General features: G+C 44.6%; 1 protein-coding gene across 1 annotated transcript in view; it reads left to right on the forward strand.

Moving 5' to 3' along the window:
- The first annotated feature begins 6,735 nt into the window (after positions 1–6,735).
- LOC120925126 (vomeronasal type-2 receptor 26-like) overlaps positions 6,736–22,212 on the forward strand; it is an 86,856-nt gene continuing 71,379 nt past the window's right edge. The window contains exon 1 of the mRNA XM_040336001.1: positions 6,736–7,008. Coding sequence (XP_040191935.1) covers positions 6,791–7,008 — 218 coding nt within the window. The 5' untranslated portion in view covers positions 6,736–6,790. The remainder of the gene's footprint in view (positions 7,009–22,212) is intronic.

Below are 22,212 nucleotides of genomic sequence, written 5' to 3' on the forward strand. Positions count from 1 at the left end.
TAAATGCAGTTGGTGTCACTGCGTGTGTGCTGTTACATAGCACTTGAGCGCAGTCGCTCTTACTGTGCGGGTGCTGTTTAATACCACCTGACTGCGACTATTTTGTTACATAGCACCTGAACGCAGTTGCTCTTACTGCGTGTGTGCAGTTTACTAACACCTGAACGCAGTCGGTGTGACTGCGCCTGTTTTGTTACATAGCACCTGAACGCAGTCGCTCTTACTGCTTGTGTGGAGTTTACTAACACCTGAACGCAGTTGGTGTGACTGCGTCTGTTTTGTTACATAGCACCTGAACGCATAAATATGGCTGGAAGGACAAAGAGAGGCAGAGAGTCACGAGGGCAACCAGGCTCTGCATCTAGAGGTAACGCTGGTGGTGGATGTGGTGCATCCTCTTCAGCATGTGGCCGTGGCCGCTCGTCCTTCTTTTTGGGAGCTGGCCGTGTTGAGCCTCAACATGCAGAGAAATTAGTTGAGTGGATGACCAAGCCGTCCTCATCCTCCTCATCCTCTCTCACACAGACTGATCATAGTTTATCTGGCAAAGCAGCTGCCAAGGCGTCCTCTACCCTCTGCACAATGGCATCACACAATCCTTCCTTAGTCCCACCGTGTCCTCCTGAGGAGTCCCCCGAACTGTTTCAACACAGTGTTGGGTACATGCTACATGAAGATGCGCAGCGTTTTGAAGACTCTGATGACGAAACACAGATAGAGGAAGGCATTAATGTGAGCCCAGGGAGAGGGGGTGGCCGAGAGGGACAACAATCTGGGAGTGATGTTCCCCCAGCTGGAGCATACTGCCAGGTTTTCGACAGTGATGATGAGGAGGGAGGGGATGATGAGGTCATTGACTCTACCTGGGTGCCTGATAGGAGAGAGGAGGAGGAAGAGGAGGAGGAGGAGGACGAGGCACAGGCACATCTCCAAAGAGGCAGGATGCCCTCCAGGGGTCAGCTTAAGGGCAGCACGCCAACTGCATTACGTGGCAATGCTGTGTCTCAACGGTACAGCAAAAGTAATTTGATGTGGGCCTTTTTTGAAACATGTCCATCAGATCGTACCTTTGCTGTTTGCAACATATGTCTCAAGCGTATCTCGCGTGGCCAAAACATCACCCGCTTGGGCACCACATGTTTGTCCAGACATATGTCGAGCTGCCATGCAGCTCGTTGGCAAGCATACCAGAAAGACCCACACCAAAGACCGAAGCGGACCTCCCAATGCCCTTCTGTGACCTCCAACCCCACTAGACCCCCAGTCCTCTCTGAAGCCTGCACCGAAGGTGTAGAAATAGGTGTGTCACAACCTAGTAGTGGTAGTACATGCAGGCAATCTACTGATAGTACCAGAGAAATTTCCCTGCCCCAGCTGCTGCAGCGCCGAAAGAAGTACGCTCCCAGCCATCCACATGCCCAGCGGTTGAATGCTAGCTTAGCAAAATTGCTAGCACTTCAACTGCTACCTTTTCAGTTGGTAGATTCTGCCCCCTTCCGTGAGTTTGTGGAATGTGCAGTACCTCAGTGGCAAGTACCCAAACGCCACTTTTTCTCACGGAAGGCGATTTCGGCTCTCTACCGGCATGTGGAAGGCAATGTCCATGCCTCGCTGGACAGGGCGGTCAGTGGTAAGGTGCATCTTACCGCTGACTCATGGTCCAGCAGGCATGGACAGGGACGTTACCTGTCTTTTACGGCCCATTGGGTGACTCTGCTGGCAGCTGGGAAGGACGCAGGACAAGGTACAGTAGTTTTGGAGGTTGTTCCGCCACGCCTCCAAAACACTACTACTGCTTGTGACACACCTCTCTCCTCCACCCCCTCCTCTTCTTCTTCCTCTGTGGCCTCTTCCTGTGGTGATGTTTGCTCAGAACCAGCCGTGCTCCGTAGGCGTACGAGGGGCTACACAGGAATGCAGGCCAAGAGATGCCATGCGGTGCTAGAGCTGGTGTGCTTGGGAGACAGGAACCACACTGGGGAAGAGGTTCTTTCAGCTCTGCAAGGGCAGGCTCAGAGGTGGTTGACGCCACGCCAGCTGAAGCCTGGAATGGTGGTCAGCGATAATGGCACCAACCTCCTCTCTGCCCTGCGACAGGGAAAACTCACCCATGTGCCCTGTTTTGCGCATGTTCTCAATTTGGTGGTGCAGCAGTTCTTGGGCAGGTACCCGGGCTTACAGGATGTCCTGAAGCAGGCCAGGAAAGTCTGTGTGCATTTCCGGAGGTCATATAATGCCACTGCTCGGCTGACAGACCTCCAGAGGGAATACAACCTGCCCAAGAACCGCCTAATCTGTGACATGCCCACCAGATGGAACTCTACGTTGGCCATGCTGCAGCGGCTGCACACGCAGCAGAGGGCCATCAATGAGTACCTGTGCCAATATGGCAGCAGAACTGGCTCAGGGGAGCTTGGGTTTTTTCACCACGCCAGTGGGCCTTGATCAGGGATGCATGTACTGTCCTGTCACCATTTGAGGTGGCCACGAGGATGGTGAGCAGTGACAGTGCATGCATCAGTGAGACAGGGCCCTTGAGGCAGAACAGAGGGAGGAAGAGGAGGACTTCCTTACCTCTCAAGGCCCCCTTTATCCAGACACTGTTCCTGCTTGCCCACCTAGAACACAGGAAGAGGAGGAGGAGGATGAGGAGGAGTAGGAGGAGGAGGAGGATTGTATCAGCAGCATGGAGGTGGAGCCTAGCACTCAGCATCAACAGCAGCAGTCTACAAGGGATCATTTACAGTCCCAAGGAACACGTGGACTTTTACGTGGCTGGGATGAGGTGGCTACGGATCCTGTCGTCCTCAGTGACCCAGAGGACTGTGCCCTGAATGCCTCTGCAAACCTACGCTGCATGGCCTCCCTGATCCTGCAAAGCCTGCGTAAGGATCCTCGTGTACGTGCTATCAAGGAGAGGGATCATTACTGGCTGGCAACTCTCCTTGATCCACGTTACAAGAGTAAGGTAGCGGACCTTATGTTGCCATCACAGAGGGAGCAGAAGATGAAACTTCTGCAGGAAACCTTGCAGAAGGGTCTGTGCAATGCGCTCCCAGAACCAGGGGGATTACCAAAACCTGGCCCTGGACAACGTCTTGCTGAGACTTCGGTGAGTCAGAGAAGGAGCGGTGGAGAAGGTGGCCGTCTGACCGATGCGTTCAAACAATTTTTTAGTCTGCAGCCCCAAGGTCTGACCGGTTCCAGCAACCATCGCCAGCGTCTGGTTTACATGGTCCGGGAATACCTAGCGGCAAGATCCGACTTGGACACCTTCCCCACCGAAAATCCTCTGGCTTACTGGGTCTTGAGGATGGATCACTGGCCAGAGCTTGCACAGTACGCAATTGAGCTACTGGCTTGCCCTGCATCCAGTGTTCTTTCAGAACGCACATTCAGTGCTGCTGGAGGCTTTGTGACCGATCACAGGGTGCGCCTCTCCACCGACTCTGTTGATCGACTGACCTTCATCAAAATGAATCAGGCTTGGATCAACACCAGCTACCAAGCACCTGATGCTGATGTTACTGAATAATATTTTTTTGTTGAAATGTCAGATCCCTTTGAGACTGCTGATGCTGAGTGACTGTCCTGTTATGCTGCTGATGGAATATCCTTCTCCTCCTCACTTTTCTTGCTGATAGCTAGTAAGAAATTTTGTTTTTCTGTGCTCCGCCACCAGTGCCTAAGGCCTAATTTTTCTGCCCCTGTTTAACAGGGGCACTTAATAACAATTTTTGATGCAATACTTTGCACGTGGCTCCTTGTTGCACTCCAATTAAAGATATTGGGAGGGGTTGCAGTGTTGTGTTGTGCCTAAGGCCTAATTTTTCTGCCCCTGTGTAACAGGGGCGTCTGATACCAATTTTTGATGCAATGCTTTGCACGTGGCCTAAGGCACAATTTTTCTGCCCCTGTGTAACAGGGGCGTCTAATAACAATTTTTGATGTAATACTTTGCACGTGGCTCCTTGTTGCGCTCCAATTACAGATATTGGGAGGGGTTGCAGTGTTGTGTTGTGCCTACGGACAAATCTTTGTGCCCCTGTGTAACAGGGGCGCCTAATAACAATTTTTGATGCAATACTTTGCACGTGGCTCTTTGTTGCGCTGCAATTACAGTATGTTTAAGGGGTGCCCTTTTTTCTACAATTTTGCTTTCACAAAAAAATAATGCCCCCCCCCCACCACCCCTAAAATAATCGAGATATTGTTGCCACACAGCACGTGCGCAAGCAGTATTAAATTACTTTGTTCTTATAATAATTTCATTATTGTGCAGGGACATTTCTGAACACGTGCCACTACTATGGACACATAGCAGGTGTGATATTTGAAGGAATTTCTCATTTATTTTTTTTCACTTTTCAAAAAAAAGCCAACCCTCTATTTTCTAAACGCTATAAATTTTGCGCAAACCAATCGATAAACACTTATTGTGATTTTTTTTTACTAAAAATATGTAGAAGAATACGTATCGGCCTAAACTGAGGAAAAAAAACGTTTTTTTTTATATCTTTTTTGGGGATATTTGTTATAGCAAAATTGTCGCTCTATTTTTGTTTATAGCGCAAAAAATAAAAACCGCAAAGGTGATCAAATACCACCAAAAGAAAGCTCTATTTGTGGGAAAAAATGGACACCAATTTTGTTTGGGAGCAACGCAGTGCCGAATCGCAAAAAGGGGCAAGGTCCTTAACCTGCATAATGGTCCGGGTCTTAAGTGCTTAAAATTGCACACACAGTAACGTATATAGTGCTATGTCTGTTGCCATACCGTCGTTTGAAAATGTCTTTGATCTTTGGTGCAAACTTAATGATATACCTCTTTGACAGACTGTTATCTGTAAGGGCCCTTTCACACAGGCGGACAAACGGACCGTTTTTTACAAGTCCGTTTACGGACTTGTAATGTATCCCTATGGGATTGCAGACGTTAGCGGATGATGCATCCGCTAACGTCCGTAATGATCCGCCTCCGCAAAGATCTGCTTTTTCAGATGGAAGAAAACCCTATTTTTCTTCCGTCTTGCGGAACGGATCAGATGAATACGGACACACGGTCATTCATCCGATTCCCCATAGGGGAGAGCGGAGGAAAGACAGGGCGGTCTCTGCACAGTGTGCGGGGACCACCCTGTCCACCGACAGCTCAGCGGGGATTTACAGATGATCCCTGCTGAGCCGACGGACACACACGGGGCGGATCAATACGGATCCGCTCCGTGTGAAAGAGCCCTTACTCGCAATAATTTGTACTCTTATAACATTATCTTTAATAAACTTTTGTTGAAAAAAAAAAAAAATTATCTGAGGATTATCAAAGGATTTTGGGTCGCACTGTAGAGCCCAGTGTCAGAAAGCTGGGTTTGCGTTCGAGATCTTGTATCTTCCAGCAGAACAATGACCCCAAACATATGTCAAAAAGCACCCAGAAATGGATGGCAACAAAGCGCTGGAGAGTTCTAAAGTGGCCAGCAATGAGTCCAGATCTAAATCCCATTGAACACCTGTGGAGAGATCTTAAAATTGCTGTTGGGAAAAGGCGCTCTTCCAATAAGAGAGACCTGGAGCAGTTTGCAAAGGAAGAGTGGTCCAAAATTCCAGGTCAGAGGTGTTATGCCGCGTACACACGATCATTTTTCGGGTTGTAAAAAACAATGTTTTTCAGGGTCTAGAAAAAACAAAAAAAAATTCAACTTGATCAATAAAACGGCCTTGCCTACACACGATCGTGAAAAAAAAAATGCTCTAGCAAAGCGCGGTGACGTACAACGGCACTATAAAGGGGAAGTTCCATGCGGATGGCGCCACCCTTTGGGCTGCTCTTGCTGATTTCGTGTTAGTAAAAGACGATTTGCACTTTTCAGTCTGGTACAGCATGATGAATGTGCTATCTCCATTACGAACGCTAGTTTTACTAGAACGAGCGCTCCGGTCTCATAACTTGCTTCTGAGCATGCGCAGATTTTTCACGTCGTTAAAGCCCACACACGACCATTTTTTACAACCCGAAAAACGACAACGTTAAAAACGTCGTTAAAAATTAGAGCATGTTCGAAAACATTTTTGCTTGTTTTTCAGAACCCCTCTGAAGCCCCCACACGATCGTCTTTAATGACATTAAAAAAAAAACGTCATTTTTTACAGCCCGAAAAATGATCGTGTGTACGCGGCATAAGAAGCTTATTGATGGTTATAGGAAGCGACTGATTTCTGTTATTTTTTTCCAAAGGGTGTGCAACCAAATATTAAGTTAAGGGTGCCAAGAATTTTGACCAGACCATTTTTTAAGCTTTGTGTGACATTATGTCCAATGTGCTTTTTTTCCTCCCTTTTTTTTTGTTTTGTTCCAATACACACAGAGGGAATAAACATGTGTATAGCAACACATGTGTTACTGCAATACTTTTCTGTGAGAAATACTTGATTTTCTGGAAAAATTTCTGGGGTGCCAACAATTTCGGCCATGACTGTAGAACAGCATTGTGCATTGTTATGTTATAGAGTTTACTTTTAAATAAATTCTGTGTCTTGGTTTAGAGTTGTTAAAATACAATGAATAATATTAGAGGTCTATACTTAAGCACTTGAAAAAAAAAATACCTGCAAAACAACTAAAATTAGATAGAAGACGATGTCAGTATATTGAGAACAATAGAAGCTGTATGGTACTGAACTGTATAAAAGGAGGGTGAGAGGAGCCAGCTCCTTGTATCATCCTTGTGACACACATGCTGCAGAGGTCGGTGTCACAAGGAGACCTAAGAAGAATCCAGTGAGCGGAGCGATGGTCATATTATATCTCTACATCTTCCAGTTCTGTTTGATGCCGCAATGTGTGACCCTCTGGAGATCGGGGATGGAAAGTCCAGCCTGCTCCCTCAAGCTTCCTGATGTCATTGATGAATTTGATTATTTTCAGGATGGAGATTTGATCATTGGAGGAGTGCTCACTCTGAGGTCAAAAATCGAATATCTAGGACTGCCTGAAGAAAAGACATACAGGTATGTAACTTACTTGCTAGGAAGAGGGGGAAAAGGTGATCGGGTGACAAAGAACAACAGAGAGGACTTTACACAATGATTAGAAGAAATACATGTGATGGAAATATTGTAAGGATGTATATGTAGCAAGATCCCAGGCCTCCTTTAGGCTGTGTGCACACGATCGGTTAAACCGGTGAAAACGGTCTGATGGACCGTTTTCATCAGTCCAAACCGATCGTGTGTGGGCCCCAAAGGTTATTTAACCTTAATTTTAAAAAAGCAAACTTGCTTTAAAATTTTACCGATGGATAGCTAACCGATAGGTCAAAATCGTTAGTACGCACAACCATCGGTTAAAAATCCACGCATGCTCAGAATCAAGTTGACGCATGCCTGGAAGCATTGAACTTCGTTTTTTTCAGCACGTCGTTGTGTTTTACGTCACCGCGTTCTGACACGATCAATTTTTTTGACTGATGGTGTGTACGCACGATGGACCATGAGTCAGCTTCATCGGTTAACCTAGGACAACTGTCCTTCAGACCATTTTCATCGGATGGACTGATCGTGTGTATGAGGCTTAAGACTAATGAGAACCTCCAGGGCCATGAGTTCACTTCTTTGTAGAGTGGGTTGTAAGGCATAGTGGGAATAATGCAAGGTAGATTCATGGGCGCCAGACACTTGATTGCAAAGATATTTTATTTCTCTTGAACAGATTTTTGGGAGAGAGTGTTAGGGCCAGGACACCCTTAGGTGGTTGCAATGTTTATTGGCAGTCTCCGAGACTTCTACAGGTAGACAGCCATGCAGGGAAAGGCATCCAGCAAGACACCACATCTGCATGTGTAGGAATGCTGTCTCCTATGGCAACAGTCTTAGAACAGTTCCTAACACGAGTTGTAATGAGCTGCTTTACTTCCTCTACAGTTACTTCTTTTCGTTCAATAGAATTTTATTAAAATGTATAATATATGTCAAGAATAAGTAAATAGGTAAACATACAGATAAACAGTTAAACAAATTACAGTATCTGTCGAGCAATGTTAGATTGTATCATATACCATCTATGTATACCTGTATATATGAGGTAGTATAGTGACATCAAGATGGATAATATTTGGTCATGCCATTTATTAGGTTTTCAGTATAGGACAGAGGCAGAAGGGTTGACTGCCATCCCGGACACACCGGTGGGTGCAATACTGTTATAATTAGGGATGAATAATGAATGAATGACTTGTATAGCGCAACGCATGCGAACTGAATCGTCTCTGGGCGCTTTTTCCAGCCAGTATCTGCTTGGCTGGTGCGGTCATTTTTACCCTGTAGGATCGTGACACGCTAGGGATACACAGTCATACACACATATGATTAGGGATGAATAATGGGGGGAACTAATGCGCAAACCACACTAACTAGAGCAATTATATTAAAATATTACAAAATATAACACTGAGCAGCAGCCATGACAATAATTGCTCACGCAAAGATGGTAATTGATAAATAAGGGGGGTAATGGCGCTTGCTAATAATCAAGATAATAACACATAATATTAAAATCTAAATATGATCTAAAATCCTGCTTGAGTATTGATCCAAATGTTCATAGCATAAAAATTATAAAAATGAATCTGATGAGCCAAAAAAATGTTTCACTCCTATCCAATAACGCCCACCTTCGATCTATGAGATGATGAGGGGGGTGAATTGAGTAATAATGATGTAAAACGTGATCTAATTGGTAGTAAAACAAGTACCAACTAACTAGTGGAGAAAAAATATTAATATATATATATAAAAAATGGGTGTTAACAAACACTATAGAATATGTAAAAATATATAAAAATATGTGATAAGTCAATCGACAACTATAACAACCGAAAAATTATAATAGAATTAAAGTGCATAATAGCAATAAACATAAACATGCAAATTAAAGTTAAAAAAATTAATAAATAGTTAATATGTGAGTCTCTGTGCACACTCAGTAATCCAAATATATGTGCATAAAATCAGACAAAAATGTCCACAAGTGAATCGATAAATAAAGTGCTTCAATCCACAAATGAATCTTCCCTCTCTGGTGGTGAACTTATCACATATTTTTATATATTTTTACATATTATATAGTGTTTGTTAACACCCATTTTTTTATATATATATTAATATTTTTTTCTCCACTAGTTGATTGGTACTTGTTTTACTACCAATTAGATCACGTTTTACATCATTATCACTCAATTCACCCCCATCATCATCTCATAGATCGAAGGTGGGCGTTATTGGATAGGAGTGAAACATTTTTTTGGCTCATCAGATTCATTTTTAGCATTTTACATTTTTACATCGTATGTTCGATCGTTCGTCGAATTACGAGCGTTTTGGGTCGTTCGCGCCAAATTCGAGTGGCGCTTCATGGTCCATAATTCATTGTGGCATCGCAGTGCATTGCTGGCTGATGATTGGCCAAGCATGCACTATGACCCGCATGCTTGGCCAATCACAGCTTGCAAAAAACGGAGAGTCATAATTGGCCAAAGCCAGGGTGGCTTTGGCCAATTATGGCTCAGGGAGTTTAGTACACGCCCCACATTATAAAAGTCCGCTTGCAGGTCGGCCTTGTGTAGTGTGTTGCGGTGGTTAAGAGAGAGAAGACAGAGAGAGAGAAAGAGAGATAGAGAGTGTCATTTTTAGTAGGTAGATAGAGCAGGCAGACTAGTCAGTTAAAGTTAGTGTGTAGAGGATATATATACATCCCAGGTGTTGTATATATATTTATACACGGTATAGTTTAGCTAGATCCGCTCTTCCTAATTTACTGACAGGCAGGCAGGTGATTGTGCTAGCTGCAGTATTCTCACGTGGTGTACTATGTCCTCTGCAGTGTGCACCTAAAGCTACGTGGCGTGTACTGCCATTGTCCTCTGCAGTGTGCACCTAAAGCTATGTGGTGTGTACTGCCTGTGTCCTCTGTAGTTTGCACCTAAAGCTATGTGGTGTGTACTGCTCGTGTCCTCTGCAGTGTGCACATAAAGCTACGTGGTGTGTGTACTGTCTGTGTCTGTGCTATTTTTCTCAATGATTTTCATCCATATTGCAGGGACCAGACATTACATTAAAGGCATACTATAAACACCCAACAGGTACGATATTTAAATGAATTTTTCTTTTTTTTTTCACTTTAAGAATCATTAAAATCGCTGCTCCAGAAAAAAATTACAGTTTTTAAAACTATTTTTCCATTGATACATGTTACCTGGGGCAAGACCCGGGTTCTCAAACCCATTTTACGACGATAACTTGCATATTAGGCTTTAAAATTAGCACTTTTGAATTCGAACGTTTGAGTCCCATAGACGTCAATGGGGTTCTAAATGTTCGCGTCGGTCCGTTCGAAGGTTCTGGTGCGAACCGAACGGGGGGTGTTCGGCTCATCCCTAGTTATAATGTATACCTTAATCATGTAAATCTATGTTTTCAAAGCACCGTATATACTCGAGTATAAGCCAAGAACCACATTTTACCACAAAAAAAACGTATTGACTCGGAAAAGAGGGTCAACAATGCCCATTTGCACGCCTCACTGTGCCCATTGCAACCTCACTGTACCATACCTCACTGTGCCCATTGCAACCTCACTGTGCCATACCTCACTGTGCCCATTGCAGTCTCCCTGTGCCATACCTCACTGTGCCCATTGCAGTCTCCCTGTGCCATACCTCACTGTGCCCATTGCAGTCTCACTGTGCCATACCTCACTGTGCCCATTGCAGTCTCCCTGTGCCATACCTCACTGTGCCCATTGCAGTCTCCCTGTGCCATACCTCACTGTGCCCATTGCAGTCTCACTGTGCCATACCTCTTGACAGGCATCCATTTTTTAACCACTCCAGCCCCGGACCCTATTGCTGGTCAATGACCGGGCCCCTTTTTGCGATTCGGCACTGCTTCCCTTTAACTGACAATTGCGTGGTCGTGCGACGTGGCTCCCAAACAAAATTGGCGTCCTTTTTTCCCACAAATAGAGCTTTCTTTTGGTGGTATTTGATCACCTCTGTGATTTTTAGTTTTTGCGCTATAAACAAAAATAGAGCGACAATTTTGAAAAAAAAATATTTTTAACTTTTTGCTATAATAAATATCCCCCAAAAATATATAAAAAAAAATGCTTTCCTCAGTTTAGGCCGATACGTATTCTTCTACATATTTTTCGTAAAAAAAATCACAATAAGCGTTTATTGATTGGTTTGCGCTTAAGTTATATCGTTTACAAAATAGGGGATAGTTTTATGGCATTTTTATTAATATTTTTTTTTGATCAGCGATTTTGAAAAACTTGGCTTATACTCGAGTATATACGGTAATTCAAACATTAAACTTAAAATCAATGAACAAGAACAATAGAGTTCCCAGATAGTGAGGTTAGGAACCAAGAGCCTTGACAATTCACGGGGAGCTAACCCAGTTTGTCCATGGTCACCACAATCTATAGGTGTGATCCTTGTTTTTGTTTCATAATGCTAGTTAATGATAGTGTTTTTTTATAGATGAAGTGTACGTGGGTTGTGTTCACCATATCTCCCAGTGTGGGTGGGTCTGATTTTTTTTTTCCAATTTCTGGTAATGTTGAGTCTCGCTGACTCTTTATGAGTAATGGTATGTCTATATGGTTTTGGTTAGTTTTCCATGTCGAGGGACAATAGTGCCAGTGAAGGCCTCAGCGGAAATGGTGTTTGGGTAATTTCAGAGTAGGTGGAAGATAGATTTCCAATAATGAGTTTGTTTGGGGTATTTCCAAAATGTATGAAGCATATCTCCCCTCTGTCCACACATCCTCCATCATTTATCGTCTAGTTTAGTGTCGTATTTGGACAGTCTATCAGGGGTAAGGTACCAACGTTGTGTCAGTTGGATTGATAGTTCCCAAAGGGTGGAACAACAGGTTGTTTTGTATGTGGAGTTGCAATCTTTAGCCCATTGATCTACGGTATAGGTACATCCCAGATCCAATTCCCATCTAAGTAATAGGGTTGTCTTGATAAAGATATTCTTTTGTTGAAGGAGATTATAAAAAAAAAAATGAAATTCCCTTTTGGTGCGGTGTGGGGGTTCTAAAGAAGATCCAAGCCGATTGGGGGATTGTGCAGGCCCATGTAGGAAGTTTGGCTATGCAGTGCGGATGTTAAGGAAAAAGTCTGAGTTTGGTAACTGAAATTCTTTTTGTAATGTGGGATATGATTAGATTTTTTCCTTACTGAGTAGGTCAGTTACCGTATATACTCGAGTATAAGCCGAGTTTTTCAGCACATTTTTTTGTGTGCTGAAAATGCCCCTCTCGGCTTATACTCGAGTCACCTTTTTGCGCCTGATCTCCCAGATTTTGTGGACCCGGTACCAGCCGGCTGTAGGTCCCCTGGACCCCAATCTTGGCACACTTGTAGCTCCACTCTTCCTCTACAATTCTGCAAAGTTTGTTGTCCAGGGGACCTACGGCCGGGGAGCACCGATTTTTCAAAGCCGGGCACCCCTTTCATAGACTTTCATGTTAAACGATAATTTCTCCGGTGATTTTGAGGACCCAATACCGGCCGATACTTGGCACACATGTAGCCCCATTTCTCCTCTATAAGTGTGCAAAAGTTTGTGGTCTGGGGGACCCACGGCTGGGGAGCACCGATTTTTCAAAATTGGGCACCCCTTACATAGACTCCCATGTTAAACAGTTTAGTCATGGGCACAGTGAGGCATGGGCACAGTGAGGCATGGACACAGTGAGGCATGCACATGTATACAGTAAGGCATGCAGATGGACACCCTAGGCTTATTCTCGAGTCAATACGTTTTCCCAGTTTTTTGTGGTAAAATTAGGTGCCTCGGCTTATATTCGGGTCGGCTTATACTCGAGTATATACAGTATATATGTTATTCCTTTCGCTTTCCACATTGCAAAGGATGTTGAGTGAATTCAATTATGCAGTGCTTCTAGAGGAATTAGGAGAGTGGATTTGAGAGAGTGTGATGAGCTACTTTTTGTAAACCGCTTCCAGGTTTTGAGTGTTGCTAAAATTATTGGGAAGACACAAGGAGGGATTTTTGCTCCGAGTGTAATAGAGTAAAGCCATGTAGACAAATTTCCACCTGGGATAGTAAAAAGCTTCCATTTTCCCCCATAAGGTGGAGGGAGAAGATATAAACCATTCTCTTGTTTGTGTGAGTATAGAGGCGTAGTAATCCTGAAAGTCTATGTAACTAGTGTCTCCCGCTTGAAGGTTCTTAATTAGTTTTACATGAGCGCATCTAGATCTTACCATATAAGTTTGGGTAGTATAGTTTGAAGTGATTTAACAACTTAAGGACCCCTTCACTCCGATATACGTCGGCAGAATGGCACGGCTGGGCACAATCACGTACCTGTACGTGATTCCTTAAGCCCAGCCGTGGCGGCGCGCTGGCGACCCGGTCCGAAGCTCTGAGACGGCGCCCGCGGGACCCACGGACCCGATCGCCGCCAGTGTCCCGCGATCGGTCACCGGAGCTGAAGAACGGGGAGAGGTGAGTGTAAACACACCTTCCCTGTTCTTCGTTGTGGCATTGTCATTGATCGTCTGTTCCCTGATATAGGGAAAGACGATCACTGACGTCACACGTCCAGCCCTGCCCCCCTACAGTTAGAAACACATATGAGGTCACACTTAACCCCTACAGTGCCCCCTAGTGGTTAACTCCTAAACTGCAATTGTCATTTTCACAGTAATCAGTGCATTTTTATAGCACTTTTTGCTGTGAAAATGACAATGGTCCCAAAAATCTCTGATCGCCGCCATTAGTAGTAAAAAAAAAAATATTAATAAAAATGCAATAAAACTACCCCCTATTATGTAAACGCTATAAATTTTGCGCAAACCAATCGATAAACGCTTATTGCTATTTTTTTTACCAAAAATAGGTAGAAGAAGAATACATATCGGCCTAAACTGAGGAAAACCTCAGAGGTTGCTATGTCAGCTGTATGTTCATCTAACCTCTGTGTCCTCTTTTTCTTTGCTCTAGCTCACATTTGGATGAATAAACCTTGTATAACTGCCTTATGGGAGTTCCATACCACCAGCAGATTAGATACTGAGTCAGAGTTAATTGAGAAGAATTCCTCAATTTGTTGTGTGAGGGGGGGGGGCAGAATAGCAGGGAGTGTGGAGAAGGTTAACTCTCCATAGGTAGAAATTATGTTGAGATGATTTAGCAGCTACTGTATGGTGATGCTGACAGGGGCATGATCTGACCAGGTGGTGGTGTGAATAGTTGAGATACATTTATCAGCTACAAAGAGATCAATTTGTGAGTAGGTGTTGTGGTGCTGCGATAGATAGGTATAATCACGTTCACTCCCGTAACAACTTCTCCACACGTCAAATAAATCATTAGAATCAATAAATTTGTCTAGAGTGGATGCATGTCTTTTGGAGGCCACGAGCGAGTCCATAGCGTTATCTGGGACTAAATTGAAGTCTCCACGTATCAGCAGGTGGGATTGTTGGACTTCTTTTGCTGTATGCAGAGTCCTTTTGAGGAAGTGCATCTGGCGTTGGTTCGGGGCGTAGATGACCACCAAGGTATATTGGACATTATTGATAGTACAAAGTAGAATAATGTAACGTCCTTCCGGATCTGTAATGCAGTTATGAAGTTATGAAGATGAATGAATATTCGCCTTCTTAACACTGAATCGCCTCTCCGCCAATCAGATGCGCAGGTCTGTTACCGGTGACCTGATTGGCTGAAAGGACAGGCGCTGCGATTGGATGCCTATCAGGAGGAGGAGACGCACAGAGGACAAAGGAGCCCTGTTTGATCTGCTGAAAGGTCCCACAGCTCACCGTCGTCACCGGCTACCTGACCCACCACCGAGACAGGGTAATTGCTGGGCAGAAGATGAGCAGGAGGGGGGGTCACAGTGGCAACATTTGATGGGGCACAGTGGCAGCATTTGATGGGCGCAGTGGCAGCATTTGATGGGCACAGTGGTATCATAACATATGGAATGTATGACATAAAAAGAACAACAACCAGATGGACAGCTCTAAACTAGGGATGAGCCTAGTTCGGTTAGCACCAGAACCTTTGAACGTACATTTGGAACCCCATTGACGTCAATGGGACTCGAACGTTCAAATTCAAAAGTGCAAATTTTAAAGCCTAATATGCAAGTTATTGTCAGAAAACGGGTTTGGGGACCCGGGTCTTGCCCCAGGGAACATGTATCAATGGAAAAAAATGTTTTAAAAACGGTGTTTTTTCTGGAGCAGTGATATTAATGATGCTTAAAGTGAAAAAAAATGAAAAATTCCTTTAACCACTTCCAGACCTGCGCACGACGATGTACGTCCTATTTTTAAAGACGGATATCTCGGTAACGGCAGCAGCTGCTGTCACAACCGAGGTATCCATCTTTAGTGTGCGCGGTCTGGAATCCGATAATGGCGGTCTCCGCGGCGGATTCACCGCGAGATCGCCGTTATCGGTGGCGGGAGAGGGCCCCCCCCCCTCCCGCCGCTCTCCCGCGCCCTCCGCCACTTACCGGAGCCGTCGGTAGCGGCGGAGGCGATCGGATGCTGTCGGCTGGTGAGCGGGGACGAGACTGAGGGAAAAATCTCCTTCGCCCGTCCCCATAGCTCGGCTGGGCGGAAGTGACGTCAAAACGTCAGTCCCGCCCAGCCTCTTAAAGAGACAAATTTTTTTTTTGGTCATTTGAAAAAATGACATTTTTTATTTTTTTTCTATTTTTTGCATTTAAGCCCAAATATGAGATCTGAGGTCTTTTTGACCCCAGATCTCATATTTAAGAGGACCTGTCATGCTTTTTTCTATTACAAGGGATGTTTACATTCCTTGTAATAGGAATAAAAGTGATATTTTTTTTTTTTTTTTTTTTTCAGTGTTAAAAATTCTAAAATAAATAAAAATAAATGCGAAAAGCAAAAAAAAAATTTTTTAAAGTGCCCCGTCCCGACGAGCTCGCGCGTAGAAGCGAACGCATACGCGAGTAGCGCCGACATATGAAAACGGTATTCAAACCACACAAGTGAGGTATCGCCGCGATTGTTAGAGCGAGAGCAATAATTTTAGCCTTAGGCCTACTCTGTAACTCAGAAAATGCAACCTGTAGAATTTTTTAAACGTCGCCTATCAAGATTTTTAAGGGTAAAAGTTTGACGCCATGCCACGAGCGGGCGCAATTTTTAAGCGTGACATGTTGGGCATCATTTTACTCGGCGTAACATTATCTTTCAAAATATATAAAACAATTGGGCCAAATTTATTGTTGACTTATTTTTTAATTCAAAAAAGTGAATTTTTTCCAAAAAAAGTGCGCTTGTAAGACCGCTGCGCAAATACGGTGTGACAAAAAGTATTGGAATGACCACTATTTTATTCTCTAGGGTGTTAGAAAAAATAAATATATAATGTTTGGGGGTTTTAAGTAATTTTCTAGCAGAAAAAAATGTTTTAGTCTTGCAAACACCGAATCTGAAAAACACCTAAGGTCTGGAAGTGGTTAAATGTCGTACCTGCTGGGTGTCTATAGTAGTGACACGTGTTTAGAACTGTCCCTACACAAAATGAGATTACTATAAGAATAACGTAATTTAAGACTGCTTGCGGCTTTAATGTAATGTTTGGTCCCTGCAATATGTATGAAAATCACTGAGAAAAATAGCATGGGTTTCCCTGTCCCCCTCCCCCCAGGTCATTACAAGCCCCTTTGGCCCTATATACTTTGAACAGCAGTATACAGGCGGTGCAAACAAGACAGGGACTGTAGGTTTGTTGTTAATTAGAATCTGTTTGTCATTTTCAATTGGTACTTCTTTAAAGTGTAGCTTCAGCCATAAAATCACATTGACAATAGATTTTTTGAAAAAAAAAAATTTGTGAAACAAGGATTGTGATAAAGCATCAGTGGACAGGAGACACCTTTTACAGAAGAGAATTTCCCTTCCTAGGGGTAGATTTCCTCTCACTTCCTGTTGTCTCCTTCCGTTTGCAAGTAGAAGTCGTTTGTAAGTTGCATGTTTGAAAGTAGGGGCCTGCCGTATATACTCTGCATAAATTTGGGCCCTAGGTGTTGCCACAACACTGTAAGCCCTCACAGTTAGTCTTGGTGTGCGCTGGAACACCCTGCTGTGAAATATTAGATCAAGAATTGTAATTACATACCCCTGTTGAACAGGGGCAGAAAAATTGGGCTTTAGGCACTGGTGCTGGTGCCACAACACTGCAATCTCTCACAGATACTCTAGCTGGAGCGCAGCAATGAGCCTGTTGCAAAGTATTGCATCAAAAATTGTAATTACACGCCCCTGTTAAACAGGGCCAGAAAAATTGGGCCTTAGGCACTGGTGCTGGTGCCACAACACTGCAACCCCTCACAGATACTCTAGTTGGAGCACAGCAATGAGCACGCTGCAAAGTATTGCATCAAAAATTTTAATTACTCGCCCCTGTTAAACAGGGGAATAAAAGGCACACTCCAGGGGCGTGGCCTGCGGCAGAGCTGAATGACGGCTTAGACCCGGAGCTCCGTATCCAGCAGAGAAAGAGCGGCTCATAACAACCCTCCGGACCCGATTTTCGGTGACCACACCCGGCGTTCTAGCTCTGGAGACCCCCGGGAGCATGTCCAGGAAAAGAAAGGAGCAGAGGAAGCCCCAGTGACTGACGGACTTCTTTTCCCCTCACCAACGTGGAGGTAGGCAAGATGGCGCCGCAGCAGCATCCACGCCAGCACACTCAGCACGTGCAATCAGGCATGAGTTAGCCTGCGGACCCCAGGACAAATCCTCCCCTGACATTATGCAGGCCCCCCTCTCCCTCCACAGCGTCAGGCAGCCCGGCCAAAGCCAGGCTCAGGCTGGATAGGGAGGGATCCACTCAGTCAGCTAGCCCTATTTATGACTCAGGGGATGACACCCGTGAGCTGTCAGACTCCATCGAATCCTTCCCCACCACCCACCAACCTGTAATAGACACTGTAATGAAGGATATGCTGCTATCATTGAGGAGTTCACTGCAATCAGACATGATGCAGTGTATGCATAGATTCCATTCAGATTTACAGGCAGTGGAGACCAGAGTGGAGCACATTGAGCACAAGATGGGGGAGTACGCTGTCACTATTAATGACCTGGTCGACTCGCATGAGGAGAGGGAGGGTGACACGGAATGGATTAAAGCTAAACTCGCAGGTATTGAGGACAGAAACAGACGCAACAACATGAAGGTACGGGGGGTCCCTGAGTCTGTTTTGCAATCAGATTTGCGCTCTTTCACCTCCTCCCTGTTCAAGGAACTTCTCCCAGATCTTTCTGACCTAGAGCTTACAGTGGCCAGAATACATAGACTGCCCAAACCAGCCTTCCTGCCTGATCAGGTCCCCAGGGATGTCATCCTGAGATTCCATTTCTTCCATGCCAAAGAGCAACTGATGGCGGTTATGCGGAAAAGAGAGAAGATTCCCTCGCAGTATCAGAATCTGCAGTTTTTTGCAGACTTATCCCAGTATACTCTGCAAAAGAGAAGAAACTTAAATACCATCACCAAGGCGCTCAGAAACCATAAGATTGTTTACAGATGGGGCTACCCTGCTAAATTGTCCGTCACCAAAGATGGCCACACACACACTGTAGATTCAATGGGAAAAGGCATCTCTCTGCTGGAAGAGTGGGGGATTCTCCCGGAAGATGAGGATGTTCCAACACATCAGGGCACGGTCTGACCCCGCATGGAAAACAGTTACTAACAAGAACGCCAAGTCACACAACTGAATCCGGAGGGGACACTCGCCTACTTGTTCTCTCCTGGTAGGAGCCTCGGAGAGCCTTTAGGCCTGGACTCATCCCCATTTTAACCTGTGCAGCTCCCCGCTGCCTTCAGGTATTCCTTCTAGAGATCACAGGGTTCATACCCAGTTCATGTTGGTTGCGTACCAACTGTTTGACTGTTTTTGTTATTTTTTTGTTTTCATGTTCATCTTTTTTTCTTTTGTGTTCCTCCTTTTTTCTGCACTTCACCCCCAAGTGTTGCTTCAGCATTACAAGCACCGTCTACGGAAGAAGAGATTCCCTCTGCAAATGGACAGAGAAGAACTTGGCCTCTTCAGCTCACCTATCACCATACGGAACACTTTTACCCTCTCAACTAACCCGTGAGTGCTCTTCTGACCTCTTTTTGGTACAAATGACTTACTGCATGCCATACTCGGAATGGCCACTGGAGGGGGACCTTCTCTTGAAAATGAATTCCTGCAATAATTCAACACCGGATGTCCTATTACTGCTACAATGGGTATAACATTTCTTTCTATTAACTTCAATGGTCTAAACCACCCCGTTAAGAGGAAGTCTATGTGGAAAGAGGCCACTTCCAACCGAGCTGACATTTTATGTGTTCAAGAAACACACTTTTCCTCACTGTCCCCTCCACACTGTTCTCATGGACGCTTTCCACACGTCTTTAAAGCCAATTCGCCTAACAAAACAAGGGGGGTCCTCACAGCCATAAGAGACACGGTTGCCTTTACGCTTCACTAGGTTATCCTGGATCCGGGGGACCGTTACATTGTCGTGGTGTGTGATATTAACACCACCACGTTCACTATCGTGAATGTCTACTCCCCGAACAAGCACCAAATTCGTTTCTTCAATAGGCTAATGGCCAAGGTAGCAGCGCACCAAAAAGGTAAGCTGGTCATGTGTGGGGATTTCAATGCAACCCCAGATCCGGGTATTGACTCTTCTTCAGGCGCCAAGCGCTCGAGCCCGTCATTGTCAACCTCAATCCACAACCATGACTTATTTGACGCATGGAGGTGCCTTCACGCTGGAGAACGGGACTTTACATTTTTTTACTCGCCCCATGGGGCTTACTCCAGAATTTACCTCTTTTTAGTTGATCAACTCACCCTTTCTAAAGTGTCGGCCACTGCCATTAACTCAATAACGTGGTCGGACCACGCATCCATTACCCTAACCCTGGAGGATGGCGTGGCTGATAAGGCACCGTCTATATGGAGGGTCAACTCATTCTTATTGCAGCAAGTCGAGGCAAGGAGCCACATCGAAAGACACTTGAATGATTTTTTCAGTAACAATGAGGGTTCTGTTCAGGATCAGTTTGTCTTGTGGAACGCCCATAAGGCGTACATTAGAGGCATTCTCATTCAATTGGGGGCGAGGGCTAAAAGGCAGCGGCAGCAGAAATTGACAGACCTAACCAAAGAAATATTTCTGCTTGAAACATCCAACAAACAAAAACCTTCCCCGGTAATCTCCCAAAAATTAAATCTACTGAGACATGACCTCAGGCTCCTGTTACTAGAATCATTCGTCACGCAGATTGAAAATGACGTACTATGCAACAGGCAACAAGGCAGGTAAATTATTAGCTCACAAAGTGAAAGGTGTAAGACACAAATCCAAAATACCTTATATTATTCATCCTATTAATAAGTGTAAACTCCATCATCCCCAAGATATTGCGGATGCTTTTAGCCTCTACTATAGCTCCCTGTACAACTTAAAAAACGATGCAGATACCTTCCAACCTGACCCTGAAGCAATTGGCAAATTCTTACAGGGTTTAAATATTCCCTCTATATCTTCTGATCAACTACAATCACTAAGATTGCCCTTTAGCAGAGAGGAAATTCGTAAGGTGACGAACTGAGTCAAGTTGTTGCTGAAAGCAGGTCCGCTTTCTTTCATATCCAGGGCCTGATACTAAAGTTCTCTTCTTGCTTATCAACCTTTCTCTATTGTGTGCCATGTTGATGTTGGCCGTGTTGGGCTTTGGAATAAAGCATTGAAAACCTATTAGATGTCTGGACACTTGTAGATAGATTCAGGTAGGGCGACGTAACTTTGTGCGGGCGTAGCATATGTTATTTACGCTACGCCGACACAATTTAGAGAGGCAAGTGCAGTATTCACAAGGCACTTGCTCCGTAAGTTGCGGCAGCGTAGCGTAAATTGGCCGGCGTAAGCCCGCCTAATTCAAATGTGGAAGAGGTGGGCGTGTTTTATGGAAATTAATCGTGACTCCACGTAAATGACGTTTCGAACGAACAGCGCATGCGCCGTCCGTGGACGTATCCCAGTGTGCATGCTCCAAATCACGTCGCAAATAGTCAATGCTTTCGACGTGAACGTAACCTACGCCCAGCCCTATTCTGAATCGACTTACGCAACTGACACAAACGACGTGAAATTCGACGGCGGTTCCGACGTCCATACTTAACATTGGCTGCGCCATCTTTTTGGTGGTTTATCTTTACGCCTAAAAACGCCTTACGTAAACGGCATATCTTACATGCGACGGGCGAGCGTACATTCGTGAATAGGCGTATCTACGTCATTTACATATTCTCAGCGTAAATTGACGTACATGCCCCTAGGGGCCAGCGTAAATATGCAACTAAGATACGACAGCATAGTAGACTTACGCCGGTCGTATCTTAGCAACAAAGAAGCGTATCTCAATTTGAGCATACCGCTTAAAGATACGACGGCGCGGATTCGGACTTACGACGGCGTATCTACTGATACGCCATGGTAAGTCTTTATGAATCTAGCCCTTGCTCTTTATCTGCACTCACAAGAATCACCCTAGACCAAGCCAAAAAGGTAACTTAATACGCCAAACCCAAACTAATCAGCGGCTCCTTTGGGGGTAAGCGCTACATATCCATCTATTAAATTACTCTTTCCAAGAAGACAATATACAGTTCAGTTTTGGTCACCAGTCCTCAGGAAAGATGTTGTTGAATTAGAAAGATTTTAATGACGAATGAGCAACAAAATGAATAAGAGGGATGGAGGAGCTCAGCAATGAGGACTGATCACATAGTTTTTTTTTTTTTTTTTTTCAAAACCTTTTCAATTTAAGTTTACATCCTCTTTATTTTCAGGGTTTACTTCCTCTTTAAAGCTTGTCGGAGGGGTTTTAATCCTCCTCTGACTGTCATATGAGGCTGCATGACCCCTGGCTTTCTGTCTGGACAGTGCTGATTGGTCCTGTGCTGATCACATGTACCCTTCCCCCCAAAAAAAGGGAGGATCAGAAAAGACAGGATCAAGCAGCCTTTTTGCACAATGTGGAGGATTAACCCCTTATGTTTCACAGTGCGTATAACAAGCATGCTTTACTGCATACAGTATACAGACT

Source organism: Rana temporaria, chromosome 1 (genome assembly GCF_905171775.1).
Source record: "Rana temporaria chromosome 1, aRanTem1.1, whole genome shotgun sequence".
Classification (NCBI taxonomy): Eukaryota; Metazoa; Chordata; class Amphibia; order Anura; family Ranidae; genus Rana; species Rana temporaria.